The sequence below is a fragment of the Nerophis ophidion genome, linkage group LG03 (genome assembly GCF_033978795.1).
Source record: "Nerophis ophidion isolate RoL-2023_Sa linkage group LG03, RoL_Noph_v1.0, whole genome shotgun sequence".
Classification (NCBI taxonomy): domain Eukaryota; kingdom Metazoa; phylum Chordata; class Actinopteri; order Syngnathiformes; family Syngnathidae; genus Nerophis; species Nerophis ophidion.
In genome coordinates this window covers 57,155,756-57,172,949 of record NC_084613.1, presented here as the reverse complement: position 1 = coordinate 57,172,949, position 17,194 = coordinate 57,155,756, and the positions used below count along the sequence as shown (strand labels likewise).

General features: G+C 40.1%; 1 protein-coding gene across 5 annotated transcripts in view; it reads right to left on the bottom strand.

Moving 5' to 3' along the window:
• Window positions 1-17,194, bottom strand: part of daam2 (dishevelled associated activator of morphogenesis 2) — a 179,371-nt gene that overhangs the window by 15,673 nt on the left and 146,504 nt on the right. For all 5 annotated transcript variants that reach the window (XM_061895681.1, XM_061895685.1, XM_061895684.1 and 2 more), the window contains 7 exons: window positions 16,742-16,848; window positions 8,854-8,938; window positions 8,368-8,474; window positions 5,762-5,850; window positions 4,279-4,447; window positions 1,392-1,499; window positions 1,215-1,275 (listed from right to left, as the gene is read on the bottom strand). In XM_061895681.1, coding sequence (XP_061751665.1) covers window positions 1,215-1,275; window positions 1,392-1,499; window positions 4,279-4,447; window positions 5,762-5,850; window positions 8,368-8,474; window positions 8,854-8,938; window positions 16,742-16,848 — 726 coding nt within the window. The remainder of the gene's footprint in view (window positions 1-1,214; window positions 1,276-1,391; window positions 1,500-4,278; window positions 4,448-5,761; window positions 5,851-8,367; window positions 8,475-8,853; window positions 8,939-16,741; window positions 16,849-17,194) is intronic.

Here is a 17,194-nt window from a genome sequence, read left to right as displayed (position 1 = left end):
GTGAAGCCCTAAAATAAATGTTTACATAAATATGCAATGTGAAAATATATAAAAAAAATACAATATATTTTCACATTGCATATTTATGTAAACATTTGTTATACTTTTTAAATCAAATGTGAACTATATTTTATGTGTATTTGTAACTGAAACAAATTCAAGGGATTGGTAAATATTTTGTTATAGCAAATAACACATTAAACATAAACGTGAATGTTCCTGACACTTTGTTCCCAGTTCAATTATTAGCATGCCTATTAATAACACTCCGTGTCACTCGAGACAATGACAATATTTGGTTGAATTTGCAGTAATATTCTCATCAGTGACACAGCAGGAAGAGGCTAGTAGTAAGTTTGCGGTAAATATTCATATGAAGGGCCCTGTTATTTATTAATTGTCTTTTTTCTAATCTTTTTCACGTAAAACGTGGTCACTCACAGATTGTGGGGCCCTACGCACAGTGATCTGTGCTTAGGGAGGAGCGGCCCTGCCGTAATGACTCCTCTAAACATACTTTTTGTCATTATGGTTTGATAACTCAATTATGGGTCTCATCTAATCATCATACCTCTGTCCAGATGACATTTGGCTACTCAATGTGTGCAGTTGCAAATTACTAGATGTCGGAGCACGTTTCCTCCATTGCCTGTAAAACTGGCTTTTGCTGTGGGTAGTCACACTGGTGTTCCAGCACATTTTTGTTTGTGACGGACTTGAGCATTGCAAGTTCTTAAGTTGTTCCTAAACATGCTCACCAATTTCCTCTCATCTGAGCATGACAGCATGTGGCGAAGTGGGGACACATCTAATTAACTTGTACTTACATTCTGTACTTTGTTTGTTGATTTTGGAATCTGCTGTTATTTAGAAAAGGCTACAAATGCAAGTAATGAGCATTGGTTGATCAAATTATTGCAGTCAAAGTAATTATTTTATGCTGCCAAAGAGAAACTATAAGCTGCAGTCAATCATGATCACTAACGAGACGCTAATTGGGCCTAGCTTTGTGAAATTAAGATATTCTGGTAGCTTCAGCCATTCTTATTAGAAGATTTGGGTGACTGTCAGGGTGTGTATAAAAAGTTCTGACCATGTTTCTCCGAAACTCCAATTGCATTAAAAACCTCACCCTAGTAATTAACGTGTACCCATCCCAAAATCATAATTACAGGGATGAGAAGAACCAGTCGAAGCAAACAACACAAACTCACCGTCTCAAGAGCCTTCAGTCCACTTTTTATACTGTACACCTCTTTTTCTAATTCTGCCAAACTAGGAACAAAAACAAAACAAAAACACATAACACATTTTTGCAAGTTAAGGTCACATTTGGAGCTGGTGATGTTTCAGTTTACATATATGCTGCTAAAAGAGTGTACTGTACTTACTTGACTTTTGCAGCTTCTGGTACGGTGCTGAGGTCCAGCTGGATGTGTAGCGTGTCAGGGTAGTTCTTCTCAAAGATCATAATCAGGTAGTGCAGCATTGTGATGCTCCTGGTCAAAGTTGAGGGAAAAATACAGAACTGTTAATCAAGGCCTATCCTAACTTTATCTTAAAATACAATTGCCTTTAAGAATGGACACACAGAAAAGCGAGCCTGATTCAATTTGACTATAAAGTACTCCAAAAAGCCTTCTGTGGTCTGGAAACAGATTATTTTGACAGATTTAAAAACAACTAAATTATCATATCAGAGTAAGGGGAAGAGAACGAATGGTAAAAAAAAAACCTCACAATCTAAAACACCCACATAATGTATCGGCTATTGTTGAGGAGTGTAATGGCTTTCGCATAAATGATTGGTGTGTGAATGTGAGTGTGAATGCTGTCTGTCTATCTGTGTTGGCCCTGCGATGAGGTGGCGACTTGTCCAGGGTATACCCCACTTTCCGCCCAAATACAGCTTAGATAGGCTCGAGCACCCTCCGCGACCCCGAAAGGGACAAGCGATATAAAATGGATGAATGGACTGGTAAGTAAAAGTGCCCACTGTTTATTGAGCATGTAAATGGTGACACAAGGAGCAAGACTGTTAGGGCCATACTCACTAATCACACTCAACGATGCTACTAAACTGGATAAAACTTTTACACTCAGGTGAGCACCCTTTGAGAAAAAAAAAGATGAAAACTGACAAAAAAAAGCGGACAATTTTTAGTGCTGCGACGCAAGCTCCGAAAGAAAAATGTGAAAATCAAGACTACATTTATCAATCAATGTTTATTTATATAGCTCGTAAATCACAAGTTTTTTAAAGGGCTGCATAAGCCACAACGACATCCGCGGTACAGAGCCCACGTAAGAGCAAAGAAAGACTCACCCCAGTGGGACGTCGATGGGACATCGCCATTTCCTGGACTATATTTTTTCTTTAGATTTATTCTCATCTACCAACCTCTTTTGGTTGTCTTTTTGACATTTACATGTCCCGTGTAATAAATATATCACAGACTATTTAGCTTTTTTAGTAGCTCATTTACTATTATTATTATAATCGAAAATGTCTATGAATGTTTCCATTCATCCAGTTCATTGTCATCACAGGGCATTCAATTGATCGCAACTGGACTGTTTGGTTTGTCTTAAAAGATGTTTCGGCGCTCATCCGAGTAGGCTTCATCAGTTTGTGCTCATAATCATAATCTAATAAATATGATTGGTCAAATTGAGCCAAGCCGTTTGTGCCAAAACCTGTAGTATTTATACTCCAAAAACCAGGAGGTTGTGCCTGGGCAGGGATGGTTTCGCCCTGTCATAGTGAGAAAAACAACTGTTTAAATGCAAACGAGCAATCCCAACTGTCAAAGCCAATGTAATGCAAAATTAAATAACATGTATTCAAATAATTTTGAAAACCTTTCCCATTTGGTAACTCTATCTTAAAGACACACCCCCTCAGGTGATATACTTCCGGTGTTGTCACCTCTGTTTAAATCTGTGAAGTCAAAAACATACCTTCTCGCTGGTTACTAATTAATGTTATAGAACGACAACTGGTTCGGAACCATCAGTGTTCGGATTGTAATTATCCAAATATGATTAGCAGTAAAGTGGACAGCCGTCACCGTTGTGGCTCGGAAAGCGAACGCAGGCGACAACACATTTTGTCATTAAATAAGATAGTAAACACACTAGACAACTTCTCTTTCAGTAGTAAGTAAGGAGACAAACACTCTTAATTGCCTGCTGAAATATGCAGTATCGTATTGTGTCATTTCTGGTTGTTTTATTTTGTCAAAATTATGAGGAACAAGCGGTAGAACATGGATTAATAATCTACTTGTTCATTTACTGTTAATATCTGATTTATTTCTCTTTTATCACGTTCTATCTGCACTTATTTTAAAATGTAATAGTCAAATAGAAAATGGATGGATGGATGGAATTATTCCTCTGTTGTTTGATACTTTATATAAGTTTGGGTATTACTAAAAATGTTGGTATTAATATAATACCAAGTATTTACAGTATCATACATTGGTCATAATTAAAGTTCTCCTGTGCCCAGGAACGTATTTCCTGGGTTTATAAACAATAAAAATTACAAAATATTTCGTTATACATTTTTTGGGACGTAATCATTGTAATATTGACTATGTACGGCTCTTGTACTTGGTAGCGTTATAGTCAATGTCTATGTATGGTGACCCACCCATGGTATTTGTTTACATTCAGGAGCGCTAACTTGCTTTTAACGGTTAGCTATTGTATCCTCCAACAGTGTGTGGTAAAGCATGTTTTGCTATTCCTCATCCTGTAAGGATGATATTTGTAATAAACATAGTTTATTTGTTGCCACGGAGGCAAGGATTTCTGATTTAGAAGTAGCCAAAACACTGCAGACTTCGGATAAACTATAGCCACTAGATAGCTAAAGGCTAATAAGAGCAAGAGCTAAGCACTTCTTGCAGAGCGGCACTGTTTATAGCTTCAACTTCATTGTTAGTTTTTAAGCCAAAATGTGTCCGCTCTTCCTCCTTTTCTATCTACATGTTGTTTCTGTGTGCATTGCCTAGCATGCACCCTCTGCTCGTTTTACAAGCAATGTCATGTCAACGCCGCCCTGTCCGGAAAAAAATTAAGTACCGGTATTTTTCAGAAGAAGTATAGTACCGTTTTTAATTTATTAGTACCGTATACCGTACAACCCTAGTTCACACTTATGTGAAAAAAAAAAAAATCACATACAGGTCACTTAAAGACAAAAATAAATGACTTGACATGTAATGTGAACATAGCCAATGTCTCTGTCCTCAGTCAAAGTCTTCTTACCTGTCTATGCTTGACTTGGTATCAGCAATTTTATTGAGGCTGGAGACCTTGAACCCGAACGCATTTCCTCTCTGGCCCTTGTTCATGAAGTTGCCAAAGGCAAGCACAACCTCCAGGATCTGAGCGAGCCTCTTGCTCCGGACAATCTCCCTGGAAGCGTTCAAGATGGCTGTGGGAGAATATGGAGTGAGAGAAGTGAACGGAGAGAATCCTTCTTGTGGTGATTGATAGTACATTTGGTAAGTACGTCACTCAGCTTTTCAAAGGCACACTTCATGAGGTCTACTTAACAATCTACAGTGATCTAATACAATACATCTGTAGCTTTTTTCCAAGACACTCATTAAGGTTCTAGCTGTACAGTTTCCTTATTTCCAATGTCCTTCAGAATGATTGATTAATAAAGCTTTCAGTTAGTGGCCAGCTCAGTGGGGAAGCCCTCAAGTCCTTCCATCCACTTACATAACAGCAGTAAGAAGAAAGAATATTCCGAACTCTGTGCTGTCAGTTTTCTTCCACCAGAGAACAGGCTTCTCTGGCAAAGTGCAGGTGCTTCCCTCTCCCCACAGAGGAAACCTCAGTGTGAATGCTCAAACCATTATAATCCATATTGTTATTGTTCCAGCTCATTGTGCCATTATAAAGCTTTGGAATCATTATCAGTTACAGTGTTCTGTTTGACACACAAAACAGCCTGGCTGAACTCTGCTCCATCTTTTGAAAATTCTTCTATTAAACACTTTGGGTGGTCCAGGAAATTACAGTCTCATCTTGGGTAAAACAACGCAATATGATTGAGAACTTAGTGTGTGTGGTTTGGGAACATTTGGACCGAACAACAAAGATTTCAAGAAGCTTGGATCCCAACCCAATCCTTGCAGGATTAGGCTTCTGTTTTCTTTCCAATCCTGATGGCCAGTAAAGTCTCAAGATATATTGTATTTGATCTCTTGGGCTAAAAAAAATGCTGCAGCACACACACAGACTATCGCAGAAAGAAACAACAAACATGCACGCTCACATGACCATGGGATTCATTTAAAGTCTTTTTGTTCGCTTCAGGTCTTTGAGTTGAGCTGCGTGTTTACGACCAAAGGCTTTTCCGTCTCAACATCAGCCAATTTTCCAAAATATTCTCCTTGGTAACCTGGAAGCCCGTTTGTGGAGAACACGCTCTCTAACCCACACACACTCTTTTGCACACATGCACACAAGGGACCTGAACCCACGTTGGAGCTTTGACAAGGCACTTTTAGACACAGTTTTTGCATTTGACTATCCTTCAACATTAAATTATTAGTTTATCATAATAAACATCTTGGCTACATCTCTGCTAAAACTGCAGAACAAACCTTTCAACAAAAGCAAAATCTTTAATCCTTTTCTAAATGTAATCTGTTTAAAGCATACTTTTATCACAGTTTGCCTATTCCATAAATATAAAATAATGAGCTAATACTGTCCAATAAAGTGGTCTCCTTACCTTCCACTTTTGGCTTGGTTTCAGCAAGGCGCTCTGCAAACTTCTTCTTAAAGAACAGAGCCTGTAGTCTCTGTTGATAGTGGTCAATTCTAATTAAAAGAAAATGAGAAAATAATGGAGATCAACTTGAAGTTGGCTTGAAATCAACCAAAGATATTGATAAATATGCTTGTAAAACATAGGGAGGGGTTGGGATTTTAAACTCAATGTAATAGGCAAAATTCCCAAAATATTGATAAATATGCTTGTAAAACATAGGGAGGGGTTGGGATTTTAAACTCAATTTAATAGGCAAAATTCCCAACAAAGTGCAGTTCCTTATTGTTCACAATCATTATAACAGACATGACAAATACGTATTTTTTTTAATCCAATCAAAAGTCTGCTTACAATGGAGCCTATGGGAGCCGCTCTATTCTGCCTATGAAGCCCTTAAAAAACATCCAAACACCTCCATTAAGGTTTTATATACATTCTGTAAGTATATATGTAATGTAGTAAATGGCACATTCATCCATCCATTCATCCATCCATTTTCTACCGCTTGTCCCGTTTAACATGATTTTTTATGTATTTTGATCATTTTAAGCATCATCAAAAATGCATCACATTTGCTTTTTTTTAACAACATTACTGAATATTATTTACTGCACACTTTATGAGAGACAAAACACATAATGAAACATCACTTACCGTGCAAGGTCTGCCTTAATTAGGATGGTGACTGCTGGGACGTTCATATATTCCCGTTTAGATGGAGAATAACTCATAATCGTCGTTAAGAAAAGGGGGATGACCCAAGCGTCTTTTCTTGTAGTCTCTTTTTGTACTAACTTTTCGGAATACGTTCTTAGCCTTCTTCTATCCTGGTGAGAGGCATGATATATAATCTACAATAATCTTCCAGGGAGCAGGGAAGTGATTAAGCAGCAGACCACTCGACGATGTCAACATTGGCACACAGGCTTGTGATCATGGCTCCGCTATAATAGTTTGTCTTTGTTACCGCTTATAATTACAATATCACTAATACCGGGTAATATTCAAATCATGAAGCACTTCCCATTGCCTCAGCTATAAGCAAACTTTTATTTATCTTTAATAGTTAGAATGCATAAAAAAAAAAAAATCAAATTATCGTCATGTCTTTTATAATTGTAAGCGATAGGTAAAATTCCAAAAAAGTGCAGTTCCCCTTTAAGAGTGCCCAAACTTAGGAGTGTTTTGGGATAAGCTTTGTCTGTCTGCTAATTGTTATGCTCCAAAGGGGCCCCATCATGCAAAACCTACCTTTCTTACTTATTGGTCCCTGCTTTGTTCTTTATCTGGGCTCTGCGTAACTCCCAACAATTGGAAATTAAACCGTGGAGGCATTGTGGAGATATTTATACAATAATCGTGCCTTCCTTCCTACTTCCACCTAACAAGCTGTTTGCAATATGCACAATTGGTGATGTCACAGAAACTGCGAAAACTGTCAGGGGATTATCAGTAAATGGCATAAATGAGTGCCTTGCACGCGTCCGCCATTGTAGTCCATGCTGTGGTCAATAAGCTCCTTTATTGGCTCTTCTCTTGTTGTGGGGCGGACAGTCGCACATGCACATTCATCCTTTACTTTTGCCATTTCTAACAAAGTAGCACATAGTTCTCACTTATATATGTTAGTAAGCTTGCCAATGAAGTGCTGAAAACTACAATAAAGTGGGCAAGGAGAAGACTCAATCGAAGTGGAGGCACGTAAATAAGACCACTCTCAAAATGATGCATGCTAAAGAGGCAGTCAGAAAGTCTCACGGAAACGATCTGTAAAACATAACTCATGCAACATTTTTAACAAAGAACACCCATTACATGTTCGGTGGACCACAATGAGGTGTTTTAAATGTAGAAAAAAAATCATAAAATGACCCCTTTAAGTTGCAAGCAAACATTTGAGTTAAAAGAATCTACGCCATTAGTTGGCATATCGAATGTCAATAGAACCCTCTAAAATCCGCCCAAACATTTGGTCTTACACGCTAGCATTAGCTTATAGCTAGATATATACATACATTTGTTTTTCCAACAATCGGAAAGAAGAAAGTCAATGTGAATGACAAACACATGACTGAGCGTGTAGCTAGCTAACTTGGCGAACCAGTTGGAGCTACCTACATACGTATTCTTTTTTATGCAATATGTATTAACGAGAAGTTTGATTTTTTTTTTTTTTTAGTTAAGTTACATGTAAAAATTTGGATGATTTGGAGGCACTGATTTGAGATACAAGTGTTTTGAGTTAAGAGATCTGTCACAGAACCAGTTAAGATCATAAGTTGAAGTACTATTTTATTAAATGTTAAAACAAATACCGGACATGTATTTCATGGACTGCAAGCAATACAATGGACAGGATAACAGTGCACAACAAGAAACAAAGTTTTAGTCAGCTTTTTGAAACCACCCGGCGTGTGGTAAAGGGAAGTTGACGTCTAATTTACCCTTGCAATGTTACTTATATCTTTAAAATTGTGGGCTTGCTATGTTTCGAATCTCCTCTTATTGCTCGTAAACATTCTTAATGAAGGCGTTTGTACCGGGCGGATAAAACAGTGGTAGTGTACCTGCTCATTTCAAAAAGGAATCGATCTGCTCTGGCCATGCGCTCCAGTTCATGTTTGTGCTCTTCCAGTAGATCGATGTCGCTCTTCTCTGGGACAAACTTCAGCAACTAAAAATAAACACAGGTAACAGTTACTTGAAGGAATTATGTAGGGCCAGCGAAAATATTGACCGGTTTTAATGTACACATTTAATGTATTACCCATCCATACCTCTTATCTACCTGATTAATTTCTTTGTGTGTAACTGCTAGGATAAGAACTTGTTTGTGGATTTGTGATTGGGAAAAATAGTACGGATGTATGACACTGGGCTGTTAGAAAACACCACCAGCTCAATGAATTACATATGGAAAAAAGAAATACAAATGTGTGTAACAGCATATATCAAATATATATTATATTAGTATATATTAAAATGACTAATTTCTCCTCTATCATTGAAATCACAATAATTATGTTTCTTCAGTCTTAAGTACAAATGCTTACCTGCTCCAGCATATCTTTGGCCAACTCTTCTCGCTCATCCATCTCTAGGATCGCCCTCTTGATCTCTTCATTGCTCATTTTTAATCTTCAAAAGAGGAGGAAAAATATATATTTGAGTATGAAACCACAACACATTGAGATTTCACAAGATTTGGTTTGTGGCTTCATTTTGGTATTTAAAGGCCTACTTAAATGAGATATTCTTATTTAAACGGGGATAGCAGGACCATTCTATGTGTCATACTTGATCATTTCGCGATATTGCCATATTTTTGCTGAAAGGATTTAGTAGAGAACATCGACGATAAAGTTCGCAACTTTTACTCGCTAATATAAAAGCCTTGCCTGTACCAGAAGTAGCAGACAATGTGCGCGAGACGTCATTGGTTGTGGAGCTCCTCACATCGTTTACAATCATAGCCACCAGCAGCGAGAGCGATTTGGACCAAGAAAGCGACGATTTCCCCATTAATTTGAGTGAGGATGAAAGATTCGTGGATAAAGATAGTAAGAGTGAAGGACTAGGGAAAAAAAAAAAGGCGAGGGCAGTGGGAGCGATTCAGATGTTATTAGACACATTTACTAGGATAATTCTGAAAAATCCCTTATCGCTTATTATGTTACTAGTGTTTTGGTGAGATTATATGGAACCTGAAAGTCGGAGGGGTGTGGCCACAGGTGTGGTGACCGCCAGTGTCTCCGGTGGGAGGAGGTAAGAGAGTCCGCAGCTGCAGGAGGACGCAAGCTCCGCTCAAGCCACTGCGTGGTCGGTAGTAGTGGGTTCAGTAGGCGTTTAATATTACCTATTATTATCATTATTGTTATTATCGTCATTATTGAACTCCTGAAGGTACCCTACCCTAAACCTAACGTCACCACCCCACATACACTCAAACAGTATGTTTACATACTGACAAATTATTATAATTTGGTTGAAAAACTTGATTAAAAAAAAAATCTTGATTAAAAAAAAATCTTGAATACAATTTTTTACATGCAGAACGCAGCTTGTAATATAGCCAAGCTTTTGCATGGAAACAACTTTAGTATTTATTTTTCTGATTATCTGATTAATATACTATCATTCATCTATACCAGGGGTCCCCAAACTTTTTGGGTTAAAAAAAAATTTGACCAGGGGCTGCGCTCGCTCGCTCTCTCTCCCTCCCTCTCCCTCTCCCTCTCCCTCTCCCTCTCTCTCTCTCTCTCTCTCTCTCTCTCTCTCTCTCTCTCTCTCTCTCTTTCTATATATATATGTATATGTACACACACTGTATATATACACCATATTTCCTTGAGTTGCCGCAGAGCATATAGTGTGCGGCTGCCTTGAATTACTGCCGGGTCAAACTGGCTTCCCAAAATAATTAGCGCATGCTTAGTATTACCGCCTGGTCAAACTCCCGACGTCACGAGTGACACTTCCCCTGTCATCATTTTCAAAATGGAGGAGGCTGATTTCCATACTGGTAATTTGAAATCACATAAAGGGAAGAAGGTTAAGAGCTATTCAGTAGGATTTAAGGTCCAAGCTTACATCACACTCAAATTTTTACTGCATGCCTTTGGTAAGAGCCGGAGTGAGAAGAGGTTTTAAAATAATTAGCGCATGCTTACTTTTACCGCATGCCTTTGGTAAGTGCAGGAGTGAGAAGAGGTTTTAAAATAATTGGCGCCCCGGCGGCAATTCAAGGAAATACGGTGTATATATATATATATATATATATATATATATATATATATATATATATATATGTATATATAGACAATCTGAACTGTTTTTTCCTCAAACTGAACAAAAGTCATATGTCCACTGAAATTTAAAAACTCTACACTCAAGAGTCTAATTTATGTTTCCCCAATGATTTTGCCATTTTTTCCCCTCCTGCACAAATTGACTGAAAGATCGCGCACTTGCCGCCTTTGTGGCGCAAGCATGATGAGGTCCCGTTACCGCTGGGAAAATGCATTTTCAGACAATATGATCTGTTTGAGCGGCTAGGAGACCCAGTAACAAGCGGTATACAATGGATTGAAGGATGGGCGAAAAAGGACAGATTACATTTTTTTTTTTTATAAATGCCTTTTTTTTTTTTTTTTTAGTCGGGACTACCCGCGGGCTGGATTTTGGACGCTGGTGTGCCGTATCTGCCTAGGAGACCCAGTAACAAGCGGTAAAAAACGGATTGATGAAAGGGTGAAAAAGGACAGATTAAAAAAAATATATAATTTAAAAAACAAAAACAACATCTTTTCTTTATTTTATTTTTTAAATCGGGACCACCCGCGGGCCGTATTTTAAAAGTTAAAGTTAAAGTACCAATGATTGTCACATACACGAGGTGTGGTGAAATTATTCTCTGCATTTTGGATGCTGGCGTGCCTTATCGGCCTCGGAGACCCAGTAACAAGCGTTAGAAAATGAATTGATGGATGGATGAAAAAGGAAAGATAAAAAAAAATACTATCTATCCATACATCCATTCATCCATCCATCCATCTTCTTCCACTTATCCGAGGTCGGGTCGCGGGGGCAGCAGCCTAAGCAGGGAAGCCCAGACTTCCCTCTCCCCAGCCACTTCGTCCAGCTCTTCCAGGGAGATCCCGAGGTTTCCCAGGCCAGCCGGGAGACATAGTCTTCCCAACTTGTCCTGGGTCTTCCCCGTCGCCTTCTACCGGTTGGACGTGCCCTAAACACCTCCCTCGGGAGGCGTTCAGGTGGCATCCTGACCAGATGCCCGAACCACCTCATCTGGTTTCTCTCTATGTGGAGGAGCAGCGGCTTTACTTTGAGCTCCTCCCGGATGACAGAGCTTCTCACCCTATCTCTAAGGGAGAGCCCTAGCCCCCGGCGGAGGAAACAAATTTTGGCCGCTTGTACCCGTGATCTTGTCCTTTCGGTCATGACCCAAAGCTCATGACCATAGGTGAGGGTGGGAACGTAGATCAGCGGTAAATTGAGAGCTTTGCCTTCCAGCTCAGCTCCTTCTTCACCACAACGGATCGTTAAAACGTCCGCACTACTGAAAACGCCGCACTGCCTGTCTTTTTCACGATCCACTCTTCCCCCGCTCGTGAACAAGACTCCTAGGTACTTGGACTCCTCCACTTGGGGCAGGGTCACATCCCCAACCCGGAGATGGCACTCCACCCTTTTCTGGGCGATAACCATGGACTCGGACTTGGAGGTGCTGATTCTCATCCCGGTCGCTTCACACTCGGCTGCAAATCGATCCAGTGAGAGCTGAAGATCCCGGCTAGATGAAGCCATCAGGATCACATCGTCTGCAAAAAGCAGAGACCTAATCCCTATATATATATTTATTTATTTTTAACTTGGTATAAGATGTCTAACAACGCTAACTACAGAATCCCTCCTGCGTTTGAAGAAAATAAGTCATATGAGAGCTGGAAAAATGAACTTGAAATGTGGATACGTGTTACCGATCTGGATAAGGAAAAACAAGCCTTAGCTGTTGCTTTATCACTGAGGGGGTGAGCTAGAGATACAGCTTTGGAAATACCTGAGGATGATTTGAACAAAGATGATGGGATGAAGACCCTTGTAAAGGCTTTGGATAATGTATTGTTAAAAGAAGAAAAGGACAGAGCTTATGATGCATATACGGACTTTGACAAGATTCGGAGAGAAAACGAAGTTTCCATGGAGGGTTACATCGTTCAGTTCGAGCAGAGGTACAACAAAATGCGCAAGTTTGATATGGTTCTTCCCGATACTGTTTTGGCATTCAAGTTGTTGGATACAGCCAGTCTCGATGTTAAAGATAAACAGCTTGCGCTTACAGCTTGTTCAACACTTACATTTGCAAGCATGAAGTCAGCTCTAAAAAGGATTTTTGGGGACAATATGAAGCCACCTACATGCAGCAGGGGAATTCATGTGCGTGAAGATGTTGCTTTCTTTGTGGATCAATGAAAAAGATGGAAGGAAATTTCGTTCCCAACCCGACCAAAAGAGGGCACCATTGACTCGCTCAAATCCACTGAATAGGTATGGTAGGAGGTCAAAGTGTGTAATTTGCCAGAGTACATTTCACTGGGCTAAGGAATGCCCAAATAAGGCTGAACATGTAAAAATGACAGAGGAAAATGAAGAGACAGAAGCGACTGAAGAGTGCAACGTTACATTGTTTTCTAAAGAGTCAGTATCTGATGCTGAAATATTCATGGTAGAAGCCCTAGGTTCAGCTGTAATTGACATTGCATGCACCAGAACAGTCTGGGGTGAAAAATGGCTGGACAATTACATTCATACACTGAAGGAGAGTGAAAAGAAAATAATGGATTGGTGGAAAGACATAACCAGACCCTTACAGAGATCCTGTTAAAAGTGAAGAAAAGCAGTGTTTGTGACTGGAAAGCAGCCCTCGATTGGGCCTTGATGGCGAAGAATACAATGCACAATGTGCATGGATTTAGTCCATACCAGCTAGTGTTTGGACAAAACCCGAACCTACCTTCTGTGCTGGTTGATAAACCGCCTGCCGTGGAGGGCACTACCATGAGTAAATGGGTAGGACAGCACATTTCAGCATTACATGAAGCAAGGACAGCATTTACTGAGGCAGAGTGCTCTAAGAGAATCAGGTGAGCTCCGCGCACACAGCTCTGGAGCACAGATGAACACTACGAAACTGGAGATAAAGTGTACTACAAAAGAATGGACTGCAATGAATGGAAAGGGCCTGGGGTGGTATTTGGACGAGACGGGGTGGTAATATTTGTTAGACATGGAGGCTCCTATGTCCGGGTGCATCACCTGTAGACTGCGAAAGGCCACAGATCAATACACTGACACGTCTCGTGACAGCCAAGAAAGCCAGACAGAACTTAATGGAGCAGAATGTGACATTGAACATGTTGAAGATCTACCCGATACTGTATCTAGTGATGTAGACAGTGTGCCTGACAGAAAATGCAGCAGGGGGCTCTAATAATGACAGAGACAGCAATGAGCATTATAATGATCCATCCGACAGACAACCTCCTATTATAAGAACAGACTAAAGTATTAATCTAAAGGCAGGACAATTCATTAAGTATGTGGAAAGAGACACTGAAATTTCACACACAGCAAAAGTGCTAGGTCGAGCAGGAAGGCAACTGGAAAACACAAAGACTGGTACAATCTTGAGTACACAGAGCCAGTTAGCCTCACTGGCACAAAAATGTCAGCTGACCTTTTACAGGTTGACCCACTGCAGATTCAGTCATTGGACAGGGTGGAACAGCCATCTGATCCTGAGGATGTACTTGTTACAAAGGATGTGTCGTTTGAATCAGCTGAAATCAGTAGCTGGGAGAAACACGGTGTGTTTGATGAAGTAAAAAGCATGGGACAAAAATTCATTTCCACAAGATGGGTGTGCACACTCAAAGACACACCGGACGGCATACTTCCAAAAGCAAGGCTCGTGGCGAGAGGATTTGAAGAGCTAAACACAAAAGATCTCCCAAAAGACTGGCCAACATGTGCCTCAGAGTCTCTTAGACTACTCATACTCAAAGACACACCGGACGGCATACTTCCAAAAGCAAGGCTTGTGGCGAGAGGATTTGAAGAGCTAAACACAAAAGATCTCCCAAAAGACTGGCCAACATGTGCCTCAGAGTCTCTTAGACTACTCATGTCTGTGATATGTTTAAACCGATGGACACCTCACTCTATGGACATTAAGTCAGCATTCCTTCAAGGAAATTAGTTATCCCGAGACATCTATGTTCGTCCACCACCTGAAGCTAAGAGTGAGGGAACTCTATGGAAGCTAAACAAATGTGTTTATGGACTAAATGATGCATCACTGTATTGGTACAATAAGGTTAAAGAAACAATGTTGCAAACTGGAGGAAAGATGTTACAAGTATGGTTGGATAAAAACTGTATTGTGTCTGGGGTGCTTGCTTGTTATGTCGATGATTTCATCTGGGGTGGTTCACAGATTTTCGCAACAACAGTAATCCCTCACCTGCATCTGTCTTTCAAAAAGGCAGAGAAGAACATGACAGTTTTTGCTATGTTGGCATGGAGTATGTCACTGCAAATGGAGTGACATGTATGCATCAGGACAATTACATCATCTCCAGCCAATTCAAATAGATATCTCCAGAGCCATGAGACGGGATGCTCTTTTGACTGAAAGTGAAATTGATGACCTAAGATCAAAAATAGGTCAACTTCTGTGGATTGCCAGACAAAGTAGACCAGATATTACGTTTGATACATGTGTCCTTGCAGCTAAAATAAAACATGCTACTGTGCAGACTTTACATGACACAAATAAGGTAGTGAGAAAACTTAAATCAGAACAAGTGACACTGAAGTTTCAGAACCTGGGAAAAGAAAGTTCTCTAAAGCTAGTAGTGTTCTGCGATGCTTCGCTGGGAAACCCTCCAGATGGAGGCACTCAAGGGGGGCATCTCATTCTGCTGATGGGTGAGGAAGGAAGATTCTCACCTGTGTATTGGCAGTCAAAAAAGATCAGGAGAGTCGTACGAAGCACTCTTGCTGGAGAAACTCTTGCTCTTGCAGATGCTGTTGACACTGCCATTTATCTATCTGACCTTCATGCAGAACTTACCACAGGGAATGCATCACAGCATGTCTTACCAATAGTGTGTGTCACTGATAACCACTCCCTTGCCGACGCCATCAAGTCTACTAAGTCAGTGACAGAGAAAAGGCTGCGCTTTGAAATAAGGGGCATCAAGGAACTTCTTCAGAGTAAAATAATCCAACGGATACTCTGGGCACCTACAGGGGAGCAGCTAGCTGACTTTTTGACAAAACGAGGTGCAACCGCAATTTAGCTCCTAAAGGCACTCAGTGTTGGAGAGTGGAAACTGGAATAGAGACTATTCTTTTGTGGACAGTTTTTTTTGTATAGGATTTTTTTTGTTAGTCACTATGGTCTTACATTTTTATACTAATGGACATTAATAACAGACTGTGACTTTGTGTTTAAAAAAAAAAAGAAAAGTGGGAGATTGTAAATGTTCTGTTTTTGCATTGCGCATTTTTATGGTACTAACGGTTCAGCCAATCTTTTAGTGTATTTACGGTACCTCCCAGCATGCATTGCTCTATGCCCGGGCACCGGTTGGGAGTCGGTAAATGTGAACGGCGGTGGCGAGTTTGTTATTGTGTTCCTTAAATTTACACTGAGTAAAGTATACTTCTACAAAGAAGAAGGTTGCCGTCATTGAGTTATCACAATGTAGTGAAGGTCAAAGGTTTTGCGCTTACATTTACCCTCTTAACTGATTCCCCCAGTGTTTCTGTCATGTGCATATCTGTACTTGTGTCCGTCCTGGGACCATTGCCACGTGATCCCAGTGCCCCTGAGCAGTTTTAGGTGCCCAAGGTTGTGATCAATAACAGCTCTGTAATTCTGCACATTGAAGCCTTATTGACTGACTGCTGACCTTAATTATGGTCGGGTGCGCTATTGACACACTATTGAGTTGAGGGGCCTGCTGCAGATTCCTTGGAACAAGAGAGGCTCCAGGAAGCCTGTTTATTGATTTGGACTGAGAAAGGGATTGTCAAAAGTCTCTAAAAATGGTTTGCATCACGCTGTTAGAAGACAAATGGAAAGTAATTTGCTAAGTGGACACTGAAGGATGACAATTGATTCCAGGTCAGACGTCGAGAGACCTGAGGCCTACTGGGAGGTGGGAGTGTGTGTGGGATCAGGTAAATCTAATCTTACATATCCTGCAGCAAGTTGCACATTCTTTTCGGACCTTTGACCCCCATCCAATTGGTCACTGACACCAAAGTGCTAATTAGCTGTATTGATCTAACTAATAAATCCACTAAACAAATCAGTTTGTTGATGATGTGATGTTGCATGGTTACTGTACGTACTTTGAAAGGAGGATGACACAGTTCTGTGCACGTCGGCCATCTATGACTGACAGCTCCTTGACTTTCCTTGTGCTGACGTATAAATCATCCATAGAACCTGTCTCCTTCTGCAGGAAGAAAAGGAGAAAGAGTTTAAAAGATGCATTGCCATGGTTCATGGATCGGTGTTCTGCACAATGAGACGTCTTATTCCTAACATCTGTAACATCTTTAATACATTCAGAGAAGAGGTGACGTTGTGCGTGCAATAGGAGCAGATTAAAAAGTATAATAAAAATGATCCCTTGTCATTTCAGGGCAGAACAAAAAGTCGCTGTCTTGCCAAATACTTAAAATGTAGTTTGCAGTCATTCATTGTACGTCAAGGTCATTCTTAAAGGGGAATTATAATGCTCATTTTCTGAAGCTTTTAAAATTAAATTGGTTCTCACTATAGTAAGTTTCTTTGAATAA